Genomic DNA, 19,336 nt, shown 5'->3' on the forward strand with positions numbered 1-19,336 from the left:
CCATAGCAAAGATGATTTAAATCAAAGCAAATCATGCTGCATTGGTGTAAGTCCTATTCACATTACAGAGTGACAGATAAAACAACAAATAAAACAAAAGGTGAAGGCCTTAGGAAATGGTTTCCTTTTGCATTTTCATTAAAGGAGTTTATGGTCTTCCTCATCGTAGTAACCAATACTGAAAACATACAGAGTATTTCTCATTACCTACAGTATTGTTGCTCAAATTTTTTTCTTCTTAGACCAAATTCAAAATACACAAATTCCATATTTACACTATTTCACCTTACTAAACCAACATCATGACTACCACTCAAGGATAAATCCAGTACTCCATCTTGACATAATATCTGTTTTATTACAATATCCAAAAAACTGGGTATGCAAGAATTTGAGATCTCAAGATCCCTTCTTCAATCTCAGGAATGTGCCATCTCAAGACTGTATATTTAAACCATAAAGGAGTTTAAATGTAAAGAAAAGAGAAAATGCATTTTCTTCATAAACATTCTGTGTGTCTCCTACTACCAATCCCACCATCCTCTGTAAACCCTGAAGATTTTCTCTATAAAGCAAATATATATAGATCTATATATATAATAGTGTTGGTAGCACGCCCGCCCGCCCCACCCCAAGATCAGTTTTTATTAATCTTCTGTATTAGTGTCAACAATCAGCTACAGATACATATTACTTCGAGAATTAAATACATAATTGTTTAATTCAAACAAGCAGAAGGGCAAGAGGAAAAAGCATTATGTGGATGGCACATTTGGTTGTAGATTACCAAAACATTCAGCCTTTACAATTCAATGATTCTTTCTCTAGCAATCAATGTAAAAAAGAAAATTCCTCTCTGTTGCAATTACAGACCAAAATACACTAGATAGTTTTCTTTTACTACAATCTTACCATAGTAGATTAAGAAGTACTATTACAAAATGCTTTAATTAGTGTACTCTTTACAAAGAGTTAAAGAGGCAATGTAATAGCAGAGTACAGTGTAAAGAGTGCTTCTAGGAACTAGGAATTTTTGTAATATACTACTTGGTAAGCAAAATAGCTACAGAACTCACTGCCACAACTGTTATGTCTACTATATCTCACTTAATTAGCTGCAGCTTCAGTGCATTCAAACTGTGTCCGATGTCTCTCAAATGAACAGTTCTGTCAGCATGAGCAATTTGAACAGATTAACACTGTTTTGAATTGAAAACACCCCTCGTTTATTGGAACTAACTATGTAAACGTACACAGAAGAGGGGAGTTTAGAACTCAGGCATGAAAGTGAGTGCTTACAACGCCCATTTAAGTGAAATTTTCAACCTGAGGGGAGGTCATCTGAGATTAACAGAACCAAAAAGATAAAATAGGCAAACAAAACAAATCCAAACCAAAAAAGGACAATAACAACCAACAGAGCAAACACTTTGGAAAGAATCCATCCTTTAAGCCTGCTTCAGGGAGTAGATTGCTCTGCTCTATAAAAGTGAATTAGGACCTAAGGCTTGAAAGTTATAAGAGGCCTAGGTGGCATAGTCTATCTTCAACGTCACTGAAGTGCTTTCACAAGATATAACTTTTCGCCGTGTTCACTGGTGAAGATGGGAGCTTTTTTGTAGTGTTCCACCAATTCATCCATTGAATGAAATCGACGCTGGCCAATACAATAGACATTGTCCACAAGCTGCACCTTGAAATGTTTGTTCTTCCCTGATGCCTTTAGAGATACTGAGAAGTCACTGGGCTGTTGAAAGAGAGAGAAAGAGAAAAAGAATTATTACAAAGCGGTCAAAGAGAACACACAAATTTGTGGTTGAAGGAGCAAACTGTGATATAAAGTAACTACAATATACTCTATTCTTTGTTCTACAATATGGTGCTTTAGCTATTTAAGAAATCCAAATGTCTATTATTCAATAAATAATTTCCCGCATTATTAATATGTGCAGTAAATGATCAGTAAAATACATAGTCTAAAGTAGCAAGTTACATGACTAAATTGCAAATAGTGCAAAAATTACTGGCTCAAACTAGCATCATAAGAATGACAAGAACAGAAAAAGACTTGTGTCATGCATGGTTTCTTCTATTGATAAACTCTCCCTAAAGTCAATATTCTTATTACAATATTGCTTGGCTGAGGCACAGAAGAGAAAATTCCCATGACTTTTTAAAATCATGACCACAAGAGGGCCTTTCTTGCTCTGTGTTACAAAAGAAAAACTTTCCACCCTTTAACTTAACTAAAAAAAAAAATGAGGAACAGTTCTTGTTTATTTTAATTTTAAGAAAGTAGTATAGGACACAGAATACACATTTACAATACAAATCACCCAAATATAATACTAACCATGTACAGTGAAATTAATTTTTTTTAACTTAAAAATTATTTGAAAGATAAAACAGAACTATTCCATTTACTATTTTTGACATACAACAACTTTTTCAATGTACCAGCACATCGATTGCTTTGGTACATAGCACTAAAGTGAACATAAATAAATGGCTGCAAAAGTTCTCCATGTCTACAACATTTCCCCCTGCTCACACATGGTTTGGCCACTCCTCCATCCTACTGCCACTCTATTTTAAAAAGCAATTGACAACACTAATTTTTTTAAAAAGAGTGAACTTCCAATTTGTAGCTTTTATTTCATTTAACATTCATTAAATTTAATACTAATTCTCACTTTAAATTCTTCCCAGTAATTTTGGACCCAACTGTTGAAGTTGGGCTCTACTGCAGTATAAATGTTTAATAATGATAGCAACATTTATATAAATCAAAAGTTACATAGTGAATGTCCACCTGACTATACCTCTAAGGTCTGTCTATGCTACAGAGTTAGATTGACACAAGGCAGTTTACTTCGACATAAATTATGGAAGAGTCTACACTTACATTTCGCTCTCTCTGATGTAACTGCCCCTCTACGCCAACTTAACTCCACCTCCACAAATGGCATAGAGTTAAGGGTGAAGTAATTAGGTCAAAGCAGTATCAGCATAGACACTGCATTGCTTACGTAGACTGTTACTGTCTTTCAGGAAGCGTCCCACAATACCCCACACTGACAGTACAATCAATAAAAGCGCTCCTGGAGAGGACATACACTGCTGACACAAGGAGCAAAGTGGGGAAAAGCACAAGCCATGTAATTACTGCGGCAGCCCTATGCCGATGGAAGATAGGTTGACTTAATTTTGTAGTGTAGACATGGCCTAAGTTTACTTTTCTATCAATGTTTCCGGTACCGAACATAATCAAAGCTCTTATGGTATATCAAACAAACATCACTGTGAATGCATTCTATATTCTAAGTCCTGTGTACTTAGTGACACAATTAGACCAGGTTCACAACACATGGCAACAACTCCTAATTTCTGTGGCAACAACTCCTAAATTCCACAACATTAATTTATTCCATTGTCATGAAACACCATTTATTCCAATCCTCCAGTCCCACACAAAAACAGAACTATGTCTATTTTAACTGAAAATTCTTATTGTCATAACGTTCATGAGAGATTATTTTTGACAGTGACTACTTTTGTTGACGAGTTTTCACTATGCTCTCCAGACAGCCAAACTCCAATCCCTGGGACTTTGCTCCTGTGATGCTGTCCATGCAGATGGGCTCAGGCCATCCCTCTGTCTGCATGTGTCAAAGAAATGAGGAGGACAGGAGTGCAGAGCTTGTAGATGGTTTTACATCTCATTTCCCTGGATCCAAGGGCTTCAGCTACTGCACTATTCCCCAGCCAGTCTAACTTGCCAGTTGAGCTGTGCAGAGAATGGTATTCAGTTTCATTGAGGATTTTGATATTTCACAATTTAGTTTTGTTCCAATTAGGAATGAAAACCAACGTTTTCTAAATTCTCTACTAAAGAGTCCTCCAATGTGGTCTGCCAAGGAGCTGGGCAGGCAAACTGGCAGGGTTCTGGCGGATTGCTGCCTGGGTTCAACTGGAACTTTGCTGAAATTGAACCATCTCAGTGAAACATTTAACTTTTAATGAATCCACAAATTCTGATGAACATTTCATTTGAATTTTTCCGACTAGCTCTACTTGCCAGCATAAATTCTTAGATTCCATTCCCCATCTCTCCCCCCGCACTCCCTGGCTGTAAATTGTAGGTTAGCTCTGGCTCTAACCCCCTCCTGCCTGAGCTCAAAGGAACAGTGCAGAGGTTTCACTGTAATCCGATTAACTCCCCCTAGTGAGGAAAACTGGAAAGCAAGAGACAGTTGCAGGCCAGTCCTGACCAAGAAGGGAAACTGAATACAAAATATGAGCAGCTTGCCTGCAAAAGCCAGATGCTGTGGAACTGCAGAGTCCATGGGCCCTGACTGAGATGAATAGGGCAGTTCACAGTTTTCAGAGCTATTGTTGCAGGCTCTCTGCACTGTATTGCTTTCAAATCTGTTCATGATTTCAAGATCATCTTCTTGAATCATAAGAGCTAGAACCATTCATTTAAAAAAATTATAGCGGAGACTCTGGAGCACGATTTTGCAGCAAGGGATGAATTCTGCTGAAAATTCTGTGCCTGCCGAATCACAGAAGTATCACAGGGAACTGGCAATGGATAGCATGCCACTAACTTTACTTTAAATATTAAAACTAACAACATAGGCCTGTAGGAAACAATTTAGTAGGGCTAGCATGGAAGGGAGTAATAGAACACTAGCTTGTGTGAGTCTGAGAAACAAGACCAAACCTTAATATTAAAGTCCCTCTAATTCTCTCTTCTGTAGGTAACACCTAGGCAAAACTCATTTAAAAATACTAACTGAAAAAAATCCCTATTACAATTGAAAACACAGGTATAAACAGAATGCCAAAATACGGAACTGAAAAAGCTACATCATGTCTGAAACAAAACCAACCAAGCTAATCCTTTTGTGCATTGTGGAGATTTAGTGCCCTCCTATTTGGTGCAGTGTAGTTATCAGAACCTCAAAGCTATGATCTCAAGTATACATGTCAAAGCTCTTTACAAAGGTGAGTAAGTATTGTTATCTTTATAAAGATAAAGAACAGAGAGGTTACGACAGTGAGTCAGTGGCAGAGCTCAGAACAGAACCTATGCCCTGTGATTTTCAGTCCTATGCCCGAGCCACTGGCCCACACTTACTACCATGTCATGTAGACACACAAACTCCAGTATGACAGGTTTCAGAGTAGCAGCCGTGTCACTCTGTATTCGCAAAAAGAAAAGGAGTACTTGTGACACCTTACAGACTAACAAATTTATTTGAGCATAAGCTTTCGTGAGCTACAGCTCACTTTATCGGCTGCTACCACCACATTGCTTTGCTTTTTCTGACACTTGAAATACAGTTGTGATTGAATACTCAATGTTTCATATTTTTTCCAGTCCCAAAGTTGCTAATTAGATTTTTGTATAATAGAAGAATTTAGCATTGCTTATTTTTCACCACAGCATGTTGTAAAGTTGCACCCTTTTGATGAACTCATCGTCTTAAAACTGTGGAACAGCCTGTTTAACTCTCTTGCGAGAGCCATCATCTGGTACAAAGAGATGGAAGAGCTTGAACAGCTGTTGGAAAAATGTGAAACCCCTTTATTCGCCTCAAATTAGTGAGTAACAAGAATACAAGAAGAATCTGTGAAAATAATTGGACTTGTATTTATTTTGGGTTCTTCTCACTGCAAATATACAAGTTAAATATTTAGAGAATGTTTTAAAAAATATCTGTGTAAACTACTGCTCTTTACTCTTAATATTACCATGCTACAGCGTGGTGGTTGAATGCAGCCTGAATTGGTTCCCTGCTGTCCTTGGATTTGTTCCAAGTTTGTTTGTTTGTTCATTTTTAAAACTGTTTTTTGGCCATTCTCTTTCAGCTTCTGGCAGATTTTCTCTCTTCTCCCACTTGAATTAACTGCTATATTTAGATGGCTTGCATGCAAACCTATCTTGCAAAAAAGCCTCAGAACTTGCATACACTCCTTAAAAGCACATTACAAGTAAATCTGAGTCTCTAGAACCTGTAAGGTTGTCTGGTGATTCTACAGCATAGGATCACGGCAGGGTGCCTGTGAGTGTTTCTCCCCCATTAGGGATTTACCTGAATTTCCGCATCACCCCACCCCCCCTTCCCCCGGTTGGTCAACAGTATACACTTTAAAAGCATATACAATAGATGATAAAACATTTGTACCTGAAAAAAGTATAATAGGTTTGAAAAGCATGAACAGAGAACTAGCTGCCTCACATAGCTGTTGTTTTTTCATGAGAAGTTCAGTGCATTTGTTTTGGCGATGTTGGCCAAGCTAATAATTTCAAATTATGATTTGTAAGCAAGGTCTGAATGAGCTCTCCCCTGACAGCTAGTGATGAGCTGGAGGGTGGGTTTGGGGGAAGGCTTCAGGACCAGACTATATTTACATGAACACACCTACTCTGCCTAGGTATCCAGCAGACAGAGCTGTGTTGCCCAAATGATCGATTTTGGCTGGTGTTGGGTCACAAATCACTTACTAACCTTTCTGTAACTGTTGTTCTTCGAGATGTGTTGCACATGTCTGTTCCACGTTTGGTGTCTCCCAAGCAGTACCATAGGAGATGGGATCAGAGTTCATGGACATGCTGACCACAACATGGCTCGACCAAACCTGGCATCATCTCTAGCTTGCTGGGTGATGGTGTAGTGGGAAGAAAATGTATGTAATGATGACCAAGTCACCTCTCTGCACATGTCCTGGATCAGCACCTGGACCAGGAAAGCTGCTGAGGAAGTTTGTGCTCACATAGAATGGGCTGTCACTATAGCCAGTGGTGGGACCCCCGCCTGCTCACAGCATGTGTGAATGCACGATGTGATCCAGGATGAGATCCGCTCAGCCAAAATAGGAAGGCCTTTCATCCTGTCTGCTACTGCTACAAACAGCTACATAGATCTATGGCACAGTTTTATCCTCTCAATGTATAATATCAGAGTGCATCTAACGTCCAGTGTGTGGAGATTTTGCTCCTCCCTGTTTGTGAGAGGTTTCAGGGAAAAAAAAGGCAGAAAAATAGCCTGATTACTAGGGCCCTACCAAATTCACAGTCCATTTTGGTCAATTTCATGGTCACAGGATTTTAAAAATAGTAAATTTCATGATTTCAGATATTTAAATCTGAATTTCATGGTGTTGTAAAGGTAGGGGTCCTGACCCAAAAGAGGACTGTGGGGGACTCACAAAGTTATTGTAGGACAGTTGCAGTACTGCCAAGTTTACTTCTATGCTGCTGCTGACGGGAGTGCTACCTTCAGAGCTGGGCTGCCAGAGAGCGGTGCTTGCTGGCCAAGAGCCCCGCTTTGAAGGCAATGCTGCTGCCAGCATCAGCACAGAACTAAGGATAGCACGGTATGGTATTGCCACCTTTACTTTTGAGCTGTTGCCTTCAGAGCTAGGCCTTCAGTCAGCAACCACCACTCACTGGCCGCCCAGCTCTGAAGGGAACAGTGCAGAATAAGGGTGGCAATACTGTGACCCCCCCTACAATAACCTTGTGATTCCCCCCATCCCCTTTTTGGATCAGGATCCCCAGTTTGGGAAACACTGATTTCCCACGTGAAATCTGTATAGTACAGGGTGAAAGTACACAAAAGACCAGATTTCACGGTCCATGACACATTTTTCATGGACGCGAATTTGGTAGGGCCCTACTGATTATTGTGAAACTGCAAAACCACCTTTGGGAGGAACGCAGGGTGAGGGCAAAGCTGTCTGTGTACAGGGATTCTGATGTAAGAGCCCTGGTCTGAGACACTCCTGGCCAAAGTGAGTTATTAGAAAGGCCATCTTCCAGGAAAGGTACAACAGGGGGCATATTCCCAGCAGCTCGAACTGAGGCCCCATGAGTTTTGACAAGACCAGGTCGCATGGGGGAATAGGCTCTCGAATCTGAGGGCACAATCTTTCTAGGCCCGTGAGAAAATGAACAGACATCTCATCTGAGAAAACCGATCAGCCATTCATGGAATGCTGAAATCGCTGCCAGGTGTACTTTAACTGATGAAATTGCCAGACCTTGCTGTTTCAGATGCAGCAAATACTCCAGAACAGCCAGCAGAGACGACTGTGCGGGCAAGAGACCTTGCTGGGAAGACCAAATGGAAAAGCGCTACCACTTGGCAAGGTATGTTGCTCCGGTAGAAGGCTTCCTGATACCTCGCAAAACCTGGTGGATTTGCTCCGAACAGGCCAACTCCTCAGGATTTAGCCATGGAGTTTCAAAGCTGTCAGGTGGAAGCTGTCAGGTGAGGAGTACTTGACCGTGGTCCTGAGATATCAGGTCCAGGAGGAGAAGTAACAGCATCAGAGTCGATACTGACAGCGTGTCGAACCAGTGTTGGTGGGGCCAGCCTACGGCTATGAGAATGACTTGCGTTCTGTCTCGCTTGATCTCCAGTAGGACCTTATGCACTAGAGGAACAGAGGGGAAGTTGTAGAACAGATGTCCAGTCCAACAGAGCAGGAAAGCTTCTGTGAGTAAGCCCGGGCTGTGGCCTTGCAGGGAGCGAATGGTGACATTTCCTGTTCTGACTGGTGACAAACTGTGAGCACCAAGTACAGGTGATGGCGACTGGGTGAGTACACTGAGGCCAGCCAAGCTTAAAGCGATCTGAGGCATAGCCTTGCATGCTGCACTACTTATGTGGATGCATCCATGTGGCCTAAAAGTCTAAGGCAGAAATGGGTCGTCGTGACTGGGTGGGCCTTGACTTGGGCTATTAATTACACCATTGTCTGGACACAGGCTTCTGGGAGGAAAGCCCTGCCTGTGAGGAATCAAGCACTGCTCTGATAAACTCTATCCTTTGTACAGGGACAAGGGTAGACTTCTGCTCATTTATAAACCCCAGCACCCGAAAGGTCAATTGTATGGAAGTGGATAATGGCCTCCACCTGGGCCTGGCCTTTGACCAGCCAGTCATCGAGGTACGGGTAGACTTGTACCCCTCTTCTTCTCAGGAAGGCTGCCACTACTGCCATGCATTTCATGAAAACCTTTGTGGCTGCTGAAAGGCCGAACCGTAAATTGGTAGTGAATTTGATTTACAATGAACCTGAGAAACCTCCTGTGGCTTTGGAAAATTGAGATGTGAAAATAAGTGTCTCTTGAGTTGAGGGTGGCATACCAGTCCCCCGAATCTAGGGAGGGGATGATGGAGGACACAGAGACCATGCAGAAGTCAGCTTTTTGAGATAGCCGTTGAGGTGGTGCAAGTCTAAAATGGGTCAGAGATCCACTTTGGCCTTTGGAATTAGAAAATACCTGGAGTAAAACCCCTTCCCTCTTAAGTCCCGAGGAACCTCCTCCACGGCTCTCACGCAGAGGAAGGCTTGCACCTCCTGCACCAGACATTGCTCATGAGAAGGGTACCTGAAGAGGAATAGGAAAGGAAGGAATGTGTGGGGAGTGGAAATAAACTAGAACGTATAATTCCTTTCTCCAGTGTTTAGCACCCAGCACTCCATGGTGATAACAGACCATGTCATGCCAAAGTGGGACAGGTGGTCCGAAAACAAAAGGGGGACAGGATCAAGTGGCACGGAAACTGGTATAATGACCTCAGGCATCCCATCAAAAGTTCTGTTTGGCTGCTCCCATGTATCTGGGCAGGCCAGGTAGAGACCCTGAGGTAGACGGGGGAACTGCTTGTGTCTAAAACACCTGCTTTGCTTCTTTTGCAGGTCCCGACGGGGCGGTGGAGCTGAGAAGTGGTTGGAGTGCTGGAGCCTGAAGTGCTTTGTTGAAGGCTTCAGGGTGTAAAGACTCAGGACTTAAGGGTGGCTCTGGAGTCTTTCAGACCGCGGAGCTTTGCATCTGTTTGTTCTGAGAAGAGCGAAGCATCTTCAGGTGGAAGGTCCTGAATCGACTGCTGGATCTCTGTTACCAGTCACGAGGACTGGAACCAAGAGCATCTGCGCATGACTACTGCAAAAGCTAAGGATCTAGCAACCGAGTCTGCCGCGTCCAGGGCAGCCTACAGGAAAGCCCTGACTACAGACTTATAGAATCATAGAATCATAGAATATCAGGGTTGGAAGGGACCCCAGAAGGTCATCTAGTCCAACCCCCTGCTCAAAGCAGGACCAATTCCCAGTTAAATCATCCCAGCCAGGGCTTTGTCAAGCCTGACCTTAAAAACCTCTAAGGAAGGAGATTCTACCACCTCCCTAGGTAACGCATTCCAGTGTTTCACCACCCTCTTAGTGAAAAAGTTTTTCCTAATATCCAATCTAAACCTCCCCCACTGCAACTTGAGACCATTACTCCTCGTTCTGTCATCTGCTACCATTGAGAACAGTCTAGAGCCATCCTCTTTGGAACCCCCTTTCAGGTAGTTGAAAGCAGCTATCAAATCCCCCCTCATTCTTCTCTTCTGCAGGCTAAACAATCCCAGCTCCCTCAGCCTCTCCTCATAACTCATGTGTTCCAGTCCCCTAATCATTTTTGTTGCCCTTCGCTGGACTCTCTCCAATTTATCCACATCCTTCTTGAAGTGTGGGGCCCAAAACTGCACACAGTACTCCAGATGAGGCCTCACCAATGTCGAATAGAGGGGAACGATCACGTCCCTCGATCTGCTCGCTATGCCCCTACTTATACATCCCAAAATGCCATTGGCCTTCTTGGCAACAAGGGCACACTGCTGACTCATATCCAGCTTCTCGTCCACTGTCACCCCTAGGTCCTTTTCTGCAGAACTGCTGCCTAGCCATTCGGTCCCTAGTCTGTAGCTGTGCATTGGGTTCTTCCCTCCTTAGTGCAGGACCCTGCACTTATCCTTATTGAACCTCATCAGATTCCTTTTGGCCCAATCTTCCAATTGGTCTAGGTCCTTCTGTATCCTATCCCTCCCCTCCAGCGTATCTACCACTCCTCCCAGTTTAGTATCATCCGCAAATTTGCTGAGAGTGCAATCCACACCATCCTCCAGATCATTTATGAAGATATTGAATAAAACCGGCCCCAGGACCGACCCTTGGGGCACTCCACTTGATACCGGCTGCCAACTAGACATGGAGCCATTGATCACTACCCGTTGAGCCTGACAATTTAGCCAGCTTTCTACCCACCTTATAGTGCATTCATTCAGCCCATACTTCCTTAACTTGCTGACAAGAATACTATGGGAGACCGTGTCAAAAGCTTTGCTAAAGTCAAGAAACAATACATCCACTGCTTTCCCTTCATCCACAGAACCAGTAATCTCATCATAAAAGGCGATTAGATTAGTCAGGCATGACCTTCCCTTGGTGAATCCATGCTGGCTGTTCCTGATCACTTTCCTCTCATGCAAGTGCTTCAGGATTGATTCTTTGAGGATCTGCTCCATGATTTTTCCAGGGACTGAGGTGAGGCTGACTGGCCTGTAGTTCCCAGGATCTTCCTTCTTCCCTTTTTTAAAGATTGGCACTACATTAGCCTTTTTCCAGTCATCCGGGACTTCCCCGGTTCGCCACGAGTTCTCAAAGATAATGGCCAGTGGCTCTGCAATCACAGCCGCCAATTCCTTCAGCACTCTCGGATGCAACTCGTCCGGCCCCATGGACTTGTGCACGTCCAGCTTTTCTAAATAGTCCCTAACCGCCTCTATCTCCACAGAGGGCTGGCCATCTCTTCCGCATTTTGTGATGCCCAGCGCAGCAGTCTGGGAGCTGACCTTGTTAGTGAAAACAGAGGCAAAAAAAGCATTGAGTACATTAGCTTTTTCCACATCCTCTGTCACTAGGTTGCCTCCCTCATTCAGTAAGGGGCCCACACATTCCTTGGCTTTCTTCTTGTTGCCAACATACCTGAAGAAACCCTTCTTGTTACTCTTGACATCTCTGGCTAGCTGCAGCTCCAGGTGCGATTTGGCCCTCCTGATAACATTCCTACATGCCCGAGCAATATTTTTATACTCTTCCCTGGTCATATGTCCAACCTTCCACTTCTTGTAAGTTGGTTGACTTCCCCTCCTCAACCAAAGAAGAGAACTGCTGCCTGAATTCCTGGGGAAGCGAGTCCTTGAATTTCAACATAAAGTCCCAGACAATGAAATCGTACCTCCCCAGCAAAAGCCTGCTGGTTGGAGATGCCGAGCTGTAGAACTCCTGTAGAATAAACCTTTCTACCAAAAAGATCTAGTCTTTTGCCTTGGGGGTCACAGCTTATTGCCCTTGTCTGTCCCTCTTGTTTGCCACTGAGACCACCAGGAACCCAGGAGGGGGTGGGAGTACAAGTACTCATACCCAAGAGAGGGACCAAAATACTATTTTTTTGGCTCTTTTTTGAGGTGGAAGGCAGGGAAGATGGGGTTTTCCCACAGAGCTTTAACTGGCCCACGATGGCCTTAGTGAGAGGGAGAGCCACCTTTGATAGGGCTGCCGCAGTCAAAATATTGACCAGGCTGTGGGAGGGCTCTTTGACAACCTCCATTTCCAGCCAGAGGTTCAAAGGCCACTCTTTTCAAGAGCTCTTAATGGGCTCTGAAGTCATCATGGGGAGGTGACATGCCCACCCCTGACACTGCCTCATCTGGAGAAGAGGATGAGGAGTTCTGCACCAGCAGGGGTGATCCTCTTCTTCGCCTGCTCTGATCCGATCCTGAGGATTGGTACCAGGTTTGGTACCGGCGTCCAGGTCCAATGCTGCTCGATTGGCCAGAGGTGCTCTCCTCTCTGAGACCGCCAAGTATTAGCGCCTGGAAGAGAGTCCCTGCATTGGAGAAAAACCCAGAGTTTCCAAAATGGCCATTGCATCTGCATAGGCCAGTGCCCAAGCATTCGGGCGTACTTCTGCACATGGATCCACAACCGGATAAGTTGATGGGGGGGGGGGGGGGGGAAGGACACGGACGACTGGGAACAGTTTCTCGGATGGGGATACTATTCCATTTCCGAGTCTGACAATGAGCCTTCCTCCAGGGACCATGGAAGGAAGATACCACTTGGTGCTGGGGAACGCTGACAAGTCGGGAAGACCTGTGTCAAGGATAGCAGAGACAGTTTCCCTCTTGACAGTACCATATGGGAGTTCAGGGCAACATGCTCCATTCTGCTCCCTGGCACCGACGTCACTGATTCTTGTATTGCCATCACCAGCAACACCGAAAGCTCCCGCAAGTCCCTGGCTGAAACAAACATGTCCGAGGTAGACAGCACCGCGATCCTGTTGGTCCCTCTGGTGCTGAAGGTTGATCCAGGACTGGACTCAATGGACATAAAGGACGGAGTTAACGGTATCACCCTCAGAATCAGAGGAGTGGCCAGACTCAGGTCACATTCCACTGTGCTCCCCACACGTGACTTTCCTCAGAGTTGGGGAACACCCTCTCTCAGCCAACAGCTTCTTATGTTTTTTCTTCGGCACAGGTGATGGGTGAACGGTGCAGAGACTCTCATGGTGGGAGGAGCACTTTGCACTGACGCCAACATACTCAGTGCTGAGTCTGGCCAAACTGGCTACGACGAGAGTCGGGATGCTGATTCCAACAGGAGGGACTTTAACCTTGTCTCCAGGCCTTTCTCAGTACAGGTTTTGAAATCCCGGCAGATCTGGCAGCAACTGCTGATATCAGTCTTTCTCAGGCACTTCAGACAACTGGAGTGTGAGTCGCTAACAGGCATAGGTTTGCTGCAGGAGGCACTGGGCTTGAAACCGAGAGACCGAGGCATGTCCTGTACAGGGAGCAGACGAAGACTCCGCTAAAATGGTGAAAATGCCAACTAACTATGTACAAGTTCACAACTGTCCAAACTAGAAATAAAGAACTGGGACAAAAGAAACAAAGGGAAGGTAGTAAACTAAGACCACAGAGAAGAGTCTTCCACTGAGGAGAGCTTGCTGAAGAAAGAAGAGCAGTTCCAGTGACCATCACAGGCGAAAAAAGAAACTGAGAAGGTGCGGTGTTGGCTGGAGCCCTTATGAGCGCACAGCACCAGAGCTGACCCGACAGGTACCAGAGAGGGAAAAATTTCTGGTGACGGCTCATGGTGCGCACACACCTAACATGGAATGGACATTGCAAGCACTCAAAGAAATACGGTACACTCACTGTAAAGGGCAGGGTGGGGAAAAATTATAGTTATACCTCTCTAACCCTTTTACTGGTCTTTCAAACTCCCAATTTCTGCTCATCTAGTCTAGATGGCCAAGACTACAACAGGGTTCAAAGAAGAAGTAGACAAATTCATGGAGGATAGGTCCATCAATGGCTATTAGCCAGGATGGGTAAGGAATGGTGTCCCTAGCCTCTGTTTGCCAGACTCTGGGAATGGGTGACAGGGGATGGACCACTTGATGATTACCTGTTCTGTTCACTCCCTCTGGGTCACCTGGCATTGGCCACTGTCGGAAGACAGGATACTGGGCTAGATGGACCTTTGGTCTGACCCAGTATGCCGGTTCTTATGTTCAATCTCCCTTCACGGTCTTACCCCTCCCCTCTCAATTATCATCCATAATTTCATTCACCAATTTATCTGCCCCGTTGATGCACACATGAAACTCTCCATGCATTGAGGCTCCCCCTCCTGCCTCACATCCACCATCACCAGGCTCAAAGGCCCCTCTTCGACAGCTCAAAACCCCTCATGACAGTATTGCTTCTCCAGGTGAAGCAGCAACCATTATGACAGGGAACTATTGTAGGAACAGGCAACTTGTGCGAGGAACCTTATGTTCTACTTCACTGGCTCTCAACCTTTCCAGACTACTAAACCCCTTTCAAGAGTCTGATTTGTCTTCTGAACCCCCAAGTTTTACCTCACTTAAAAACTTACAAAATGTGACATAAAAATATATAAAATACATAAAAATACAGAAGTGTCACAGCACACTATTACTGAAACATTCATACTCTCATTTTTACCAAATAATTATAAAATAAATCAATTAGAATATAAATATTGTACTTACATTTCAGTGTACAGAATATAGAGCAGTATGAACAAATCATTGTCTTTGAAATTTTAGTTTGTATTGATATCGCTAGTGCTTTTTATGTAGCCTGTTGTAAAACTAGGCAAATATCTAGATGAGTTGATGTACCCCCTGGAAGACCTCTGAGTACCCCCAGGGGTACGCATACCCAGTGATGAGCTGCCAAAATCTTAACAACCGGTTCCCTATAAAAAGTCCTGATTTAAGGGATGTGCCCCAGTATGTATTTTTTGTACCAACAGGGTTACCATACATCCGATTTAAGAACCAAAAAGCCTGACCTGTCCGGGAAAATACGGATGTATGTTAACCTTGCCTAAAGTTCTTTTTTAAAAAGATGGGCCTGAACTAGAAATGAGCTCCGTTTCACATGTTTGGGTCCCCACCACTCCCTGGGGGTGTGCTAGGGTGACCCGATGTCCCGATTTTATAGGGACAGTCCCGATTTTGGGGTCTTTTCCTTATATAGGCTCCTATTATCCCCTACCCCCTGTCCTGATTTTTCACACTTGCTGTCTGGTCACCCTAGGGTGTGCACATGTGTGGGTCCCAGCTGTTCCATGCCCCCCTCATTGAAGCAGGTGTGCAGGGTTACTGCCCTGAGAACTGCAGGGCACTAGTGGACATGGGGCAGGGCTAGCTGGAAGCAAGGGGTGTGGGGCTGGCTGCAGGCAGGGAAGGGGGTGTGGAGTTGGCTAGAGACAGGAGGGTGTGGGGCTGGCTGGAGACAGGGCAGGGGCTGACTGGAGGTAGGGGCTGGCTGCAGGCAGGGCAGGGGGGTGCAGGACTGGCTGGAGACAGGGGCTGGCTGCGGGCAGGGCAGGGGGTGTCCCAGGGGCTGGTGCGGGCAGGGGTGGCTGGAGACAGGGGCTGGTGCGGGCAGGGCAGGGGGTGCAGCAGGGGTTGGCTGGATAAAGGGCAGGGGGTGCGGCAGGGGCTGGCTGCGGGCAGGGCAGGGGCTGGCTGCGGGCAGGGGGTGCAGGGGTGGCTGCAGGCAGGGGCTGGTGTGGCCAGGGTCTGTGGGGGTGGCTGGAGACTAGGGCTGGCTGCGGGCAGGGGCGGCTGGAGGCGGGGGCTGGCTGCAGGCAGGGGGTGCAGGGGATGGCTGGAGGCAGGGGCTGGCTACAGGCAGGGGGTGCGGCAGGGGCTGGCTGGAGGCAGGGCATGCAGGGGGTGGCTGGAGGCAGGGCATGCAGGGGGTGCGGCAGGGGGTGGCTGGAGACAGGGGCTGGCTGCAGGCAGGGGATGCAGGGGGTGGCTGGAGGCAGGGCAGGGGGTGCAGCAGGGGCTGGCTGCAGACAGGGCGTGCGGGGGGTGGCTGGAGGCAGGGCAGGGGGTGCGGCAGGGGCTGGCTGCAGTCGGAGAACACTTCAATCTCTCTGGTCACGCGATTACAGACATGAAAGTTGCTATATTACAACAAAAAAACTTCAAATCCAGACTCCCGCGAGAAACTGTTGAATTGGAATTCGTTTGCAAATTGGATACAATTAACTTAGGCTTGAATAGAGACAGGGAGTGGCTAAGTCATTATGCAAGGTAACTTATTTCCCCTTGTTTTTCCCTCATCCCCCCTCCCCCGACGTTCTTGTTAAACCCTGGATTTGTGCTGGAAATGGCCCACCTTGATTATCATACATATTGTAAGGAGAGTGGTCACTTTAGATAAGCTATTACCAGCAGGAGAGTGGGGTGGGAGGAGGTTTTTTTCATGCTTTGTGTGTATAAAAAGATCTTCTACACTTTCCACAGTATGCATTCAATGAAGTGAGCTGTAGCTCACAAAAGCTTATGCTCAAATAAATTGGTTAGTCTCTAAGGTGCCACAAGTACTCCTTTTCTTTTTGCGAATACAGACTAACACGGCTGTTACTCTGAAACCTATAGTAAGAGGATGGTCCTCATTGATAGGACCCCTTCAGGGAGGAAACCTAGGTCCACAGCTTGAAGAAGCTCCTCCAACAAGTGGAATCATACAACATGATGTAATAGGAATTTTTGGTACTACAAAAAAGTACTACAAAGTATATCCACTGAAAATTAGACACCACCCAAGAATTTTAAAATTATTTTAAAAATATTTTTACACTGCTCTATCATAAGCCTTTGGAAGCTTGAAACAAATGATACTTTACCCATTTCCCTCTCAACACCACCACCCTGGTTTACTATATGGTTTCTAGAATTTATTAAAAGAACAACTGTTGTGAAGAATGTGTTAAAACTTATATAAAAGAATGATTCAGGCAATAAGATTAAAAATTAAGGAAGATCAAATCTGGAATGAAATAACTAAGGGCTTGTCTACATTGGCAAGTTTCTGCACAGTAAAGCAGCTTTTTGCACTCAAACTTCAGACGTGTATACACTGCCAAGCCACTTTGTGCGCAGAAACTCCACAGTTGCAGCGCTGCAAAAAAACCACCTCAATGAGAGTCATAAGGCTCCTTGCGCAGAGGCTCCAGTGCTTTATTGCCAGTGTGAACACTTGATTGCTTTCTGCACTGTAATTGGCCTCCAGAGGTGTCCCATAATGCCTCAAATGCCCACTCTGCTCATTGTTTTGAACTCGGCTGCCCTGGAGACATGCGCTTCTCCCCTTTCAAAGCACTGTTTCTGACAGCCATTGTGTGCTGTGCTGAACTGCTCTGGGACACAAAGCAAACCATTAATGTGGAATGCTAGTGCTGCTGAACACAGGTGTGAGAGTGTGTGTGTGTGAGAGAGAGAGAGATTGCTGTGCAGAGAGCCGAGGGAGGGAGGTGGGGGCTGATGTCAGGGTTTCCCCCTCCCCCTGCCTCAGGACTGGTTGTTTCCTGCTGCTGTCTGAACTTACAAGACAGCATGGTGACACACACACTCTGTCCCCCAAAACATATTGTCTCTCTTCCCTGTTCCATACACACACACACACTGTTCCATACACACACACACACACACACACACTCCCTGTCACACACTTCCCCCTCCACACTTCAGTTGAAAAGCAGCTGGCAATGTAGTAGGATGCCCATGGAACAATGGGATTGGGAAACCTGCATCCCCATGAGGCATTGCAACCCCTTCCCAAAGCACCCTGCGGCCAGTTGCACAGTGGGATAGCTACCACAATGCACTGCTGTCTTTGCCTTTGCAAGAGCTACTAACGTGGATGCGCTCCAGCGTCACAAGGAACACAGTGTGGATATGCAACAGCTGTTTAATTCCAGCGTTTTAATAAAAGTGGTATAACATCTGGTGCAGAAACTTGCCAGTGTAGACATACCCTAAATCTAATGTGTAACAAAAAAATGATTCTGAAATTATACTAAACCAAAGGCAGACACACACATCCCAACTACAAAAGTATAGTTCTCTGTTTAGAGAAATGTAGTATCTGTAACACCAGACTGAAGCATTTGGATTAGAGAGAGACCAGCATTGAAGAGAATGGAAACCTTAATTCAGAACAAGCCTGAACCTAAACTTTCTGTGTAGTGCTGTAGCAATCATGTTTTGCTGATGAGCTTAGTAAATTCCATGGGGTTGTCCAATGAGACTTTTATGGGGTCACTGACTTACAGCTGACTTACTTGACTATACCTTGACTGAGTCTTTGTATGCCCCATAAGCGACAATCCTACTGCAGAGTGAGAGAACCACCATTTGGCAACCATATTGGACAACAATTGATCAAATATGAGGTCATTAAATAAAAAGGCTAATGTATTTTCTATATTTCAGATAGAAGTCAGAGTGTCTTTTTAGACCTAGACAACAAAAAAGAGCTGTAACACAGTGGTCATTATGGCGCAGCACGTAGCCACACGTTAGTAAATGTTGCAAAAGTGTTTCTGTTTAGCAATATTTTCAAACTGCTGTAAAATCCATTTGCACAGTCAGAGCAGCCTGAAAACTGGTATGCTGGTTCAGGGCCTAGGATAGAATTTGTGGTGCATAGTTGGGGCTAGACGTTCCAGATATACAGCCCCCAACACAATTTACATCTTTTTAAAAAAATTACTTTTCTATAATACTTTGTTGTGTAGAGATAATTTTTACCTTATGGGCAGAATCCACATAAAATAGAGAAAGACCTACAAAATATCCGTCACCCTAGAGTATTGACCACTGCGGACTGGGAGCCAGAATACCATGAGCCTCAAGTTCTCTTCTTTCAATGACTGCTGTTAATATTTCTGTGCACTTCATAGCTCTTATTAACTAAGGCTGCATATCCCCACGACAGCAAAAGACAAACTATTATTCCCCACATTTTGCAAATAAGATAACAGAGAGGCTGCACAAAGTCATGTCTAGAAAATCTGCGACAAGAAACAGAAACTAACAGTCCAAGAGACGTAGAGTTAAGTTGTGAAGCAGCAGATTTTGATGGGT

General features: G+C 45.0%; 1 protein-coding gene across 8 annotated transcripts in view; it reads right to left on the bottom strand.

The window, feature by feature from the left end:
* Nucleotides 1-338: 338 nt before the first annotated feature.
* The window catches only part of NCK2 (NCK adaptor protein 2), a 162,889-nt gene continuing 143,891 nt past the window's right edge, over nt 339-19,336 (bottom strand). For all 8 annotated transcript variants that reach the window (XM_073351333.2, XM_073351353.2, XM_073351343.2 and 5 more), the window contains one exon: nt 339-1,747. In XM_073351333.2, coding sequence (XP_073207434.1) covers nt 1,553-1,747 — 195 coding nt within the window. In that variant the 3' untranslated portion in view covers nt 339-1,552. The remainder of the gene's footprint in view (nt 1,748-19,336) is intronic.

Source organism: Lepidochelys kempii, chromosome 1 (genome assembly GCF_965140285.1).
Source record: "Lepidochelys kempii isolate rLepKem1 chromosome 1, rLepKem1.hap1, whole genome shotgun sequence".
NCBI classification, from domain to species: Eukaryota; Metazoa; Chordata; order Testudines; family Cheloniidae; genus Lepidochelys; species Lepidochelys kempii.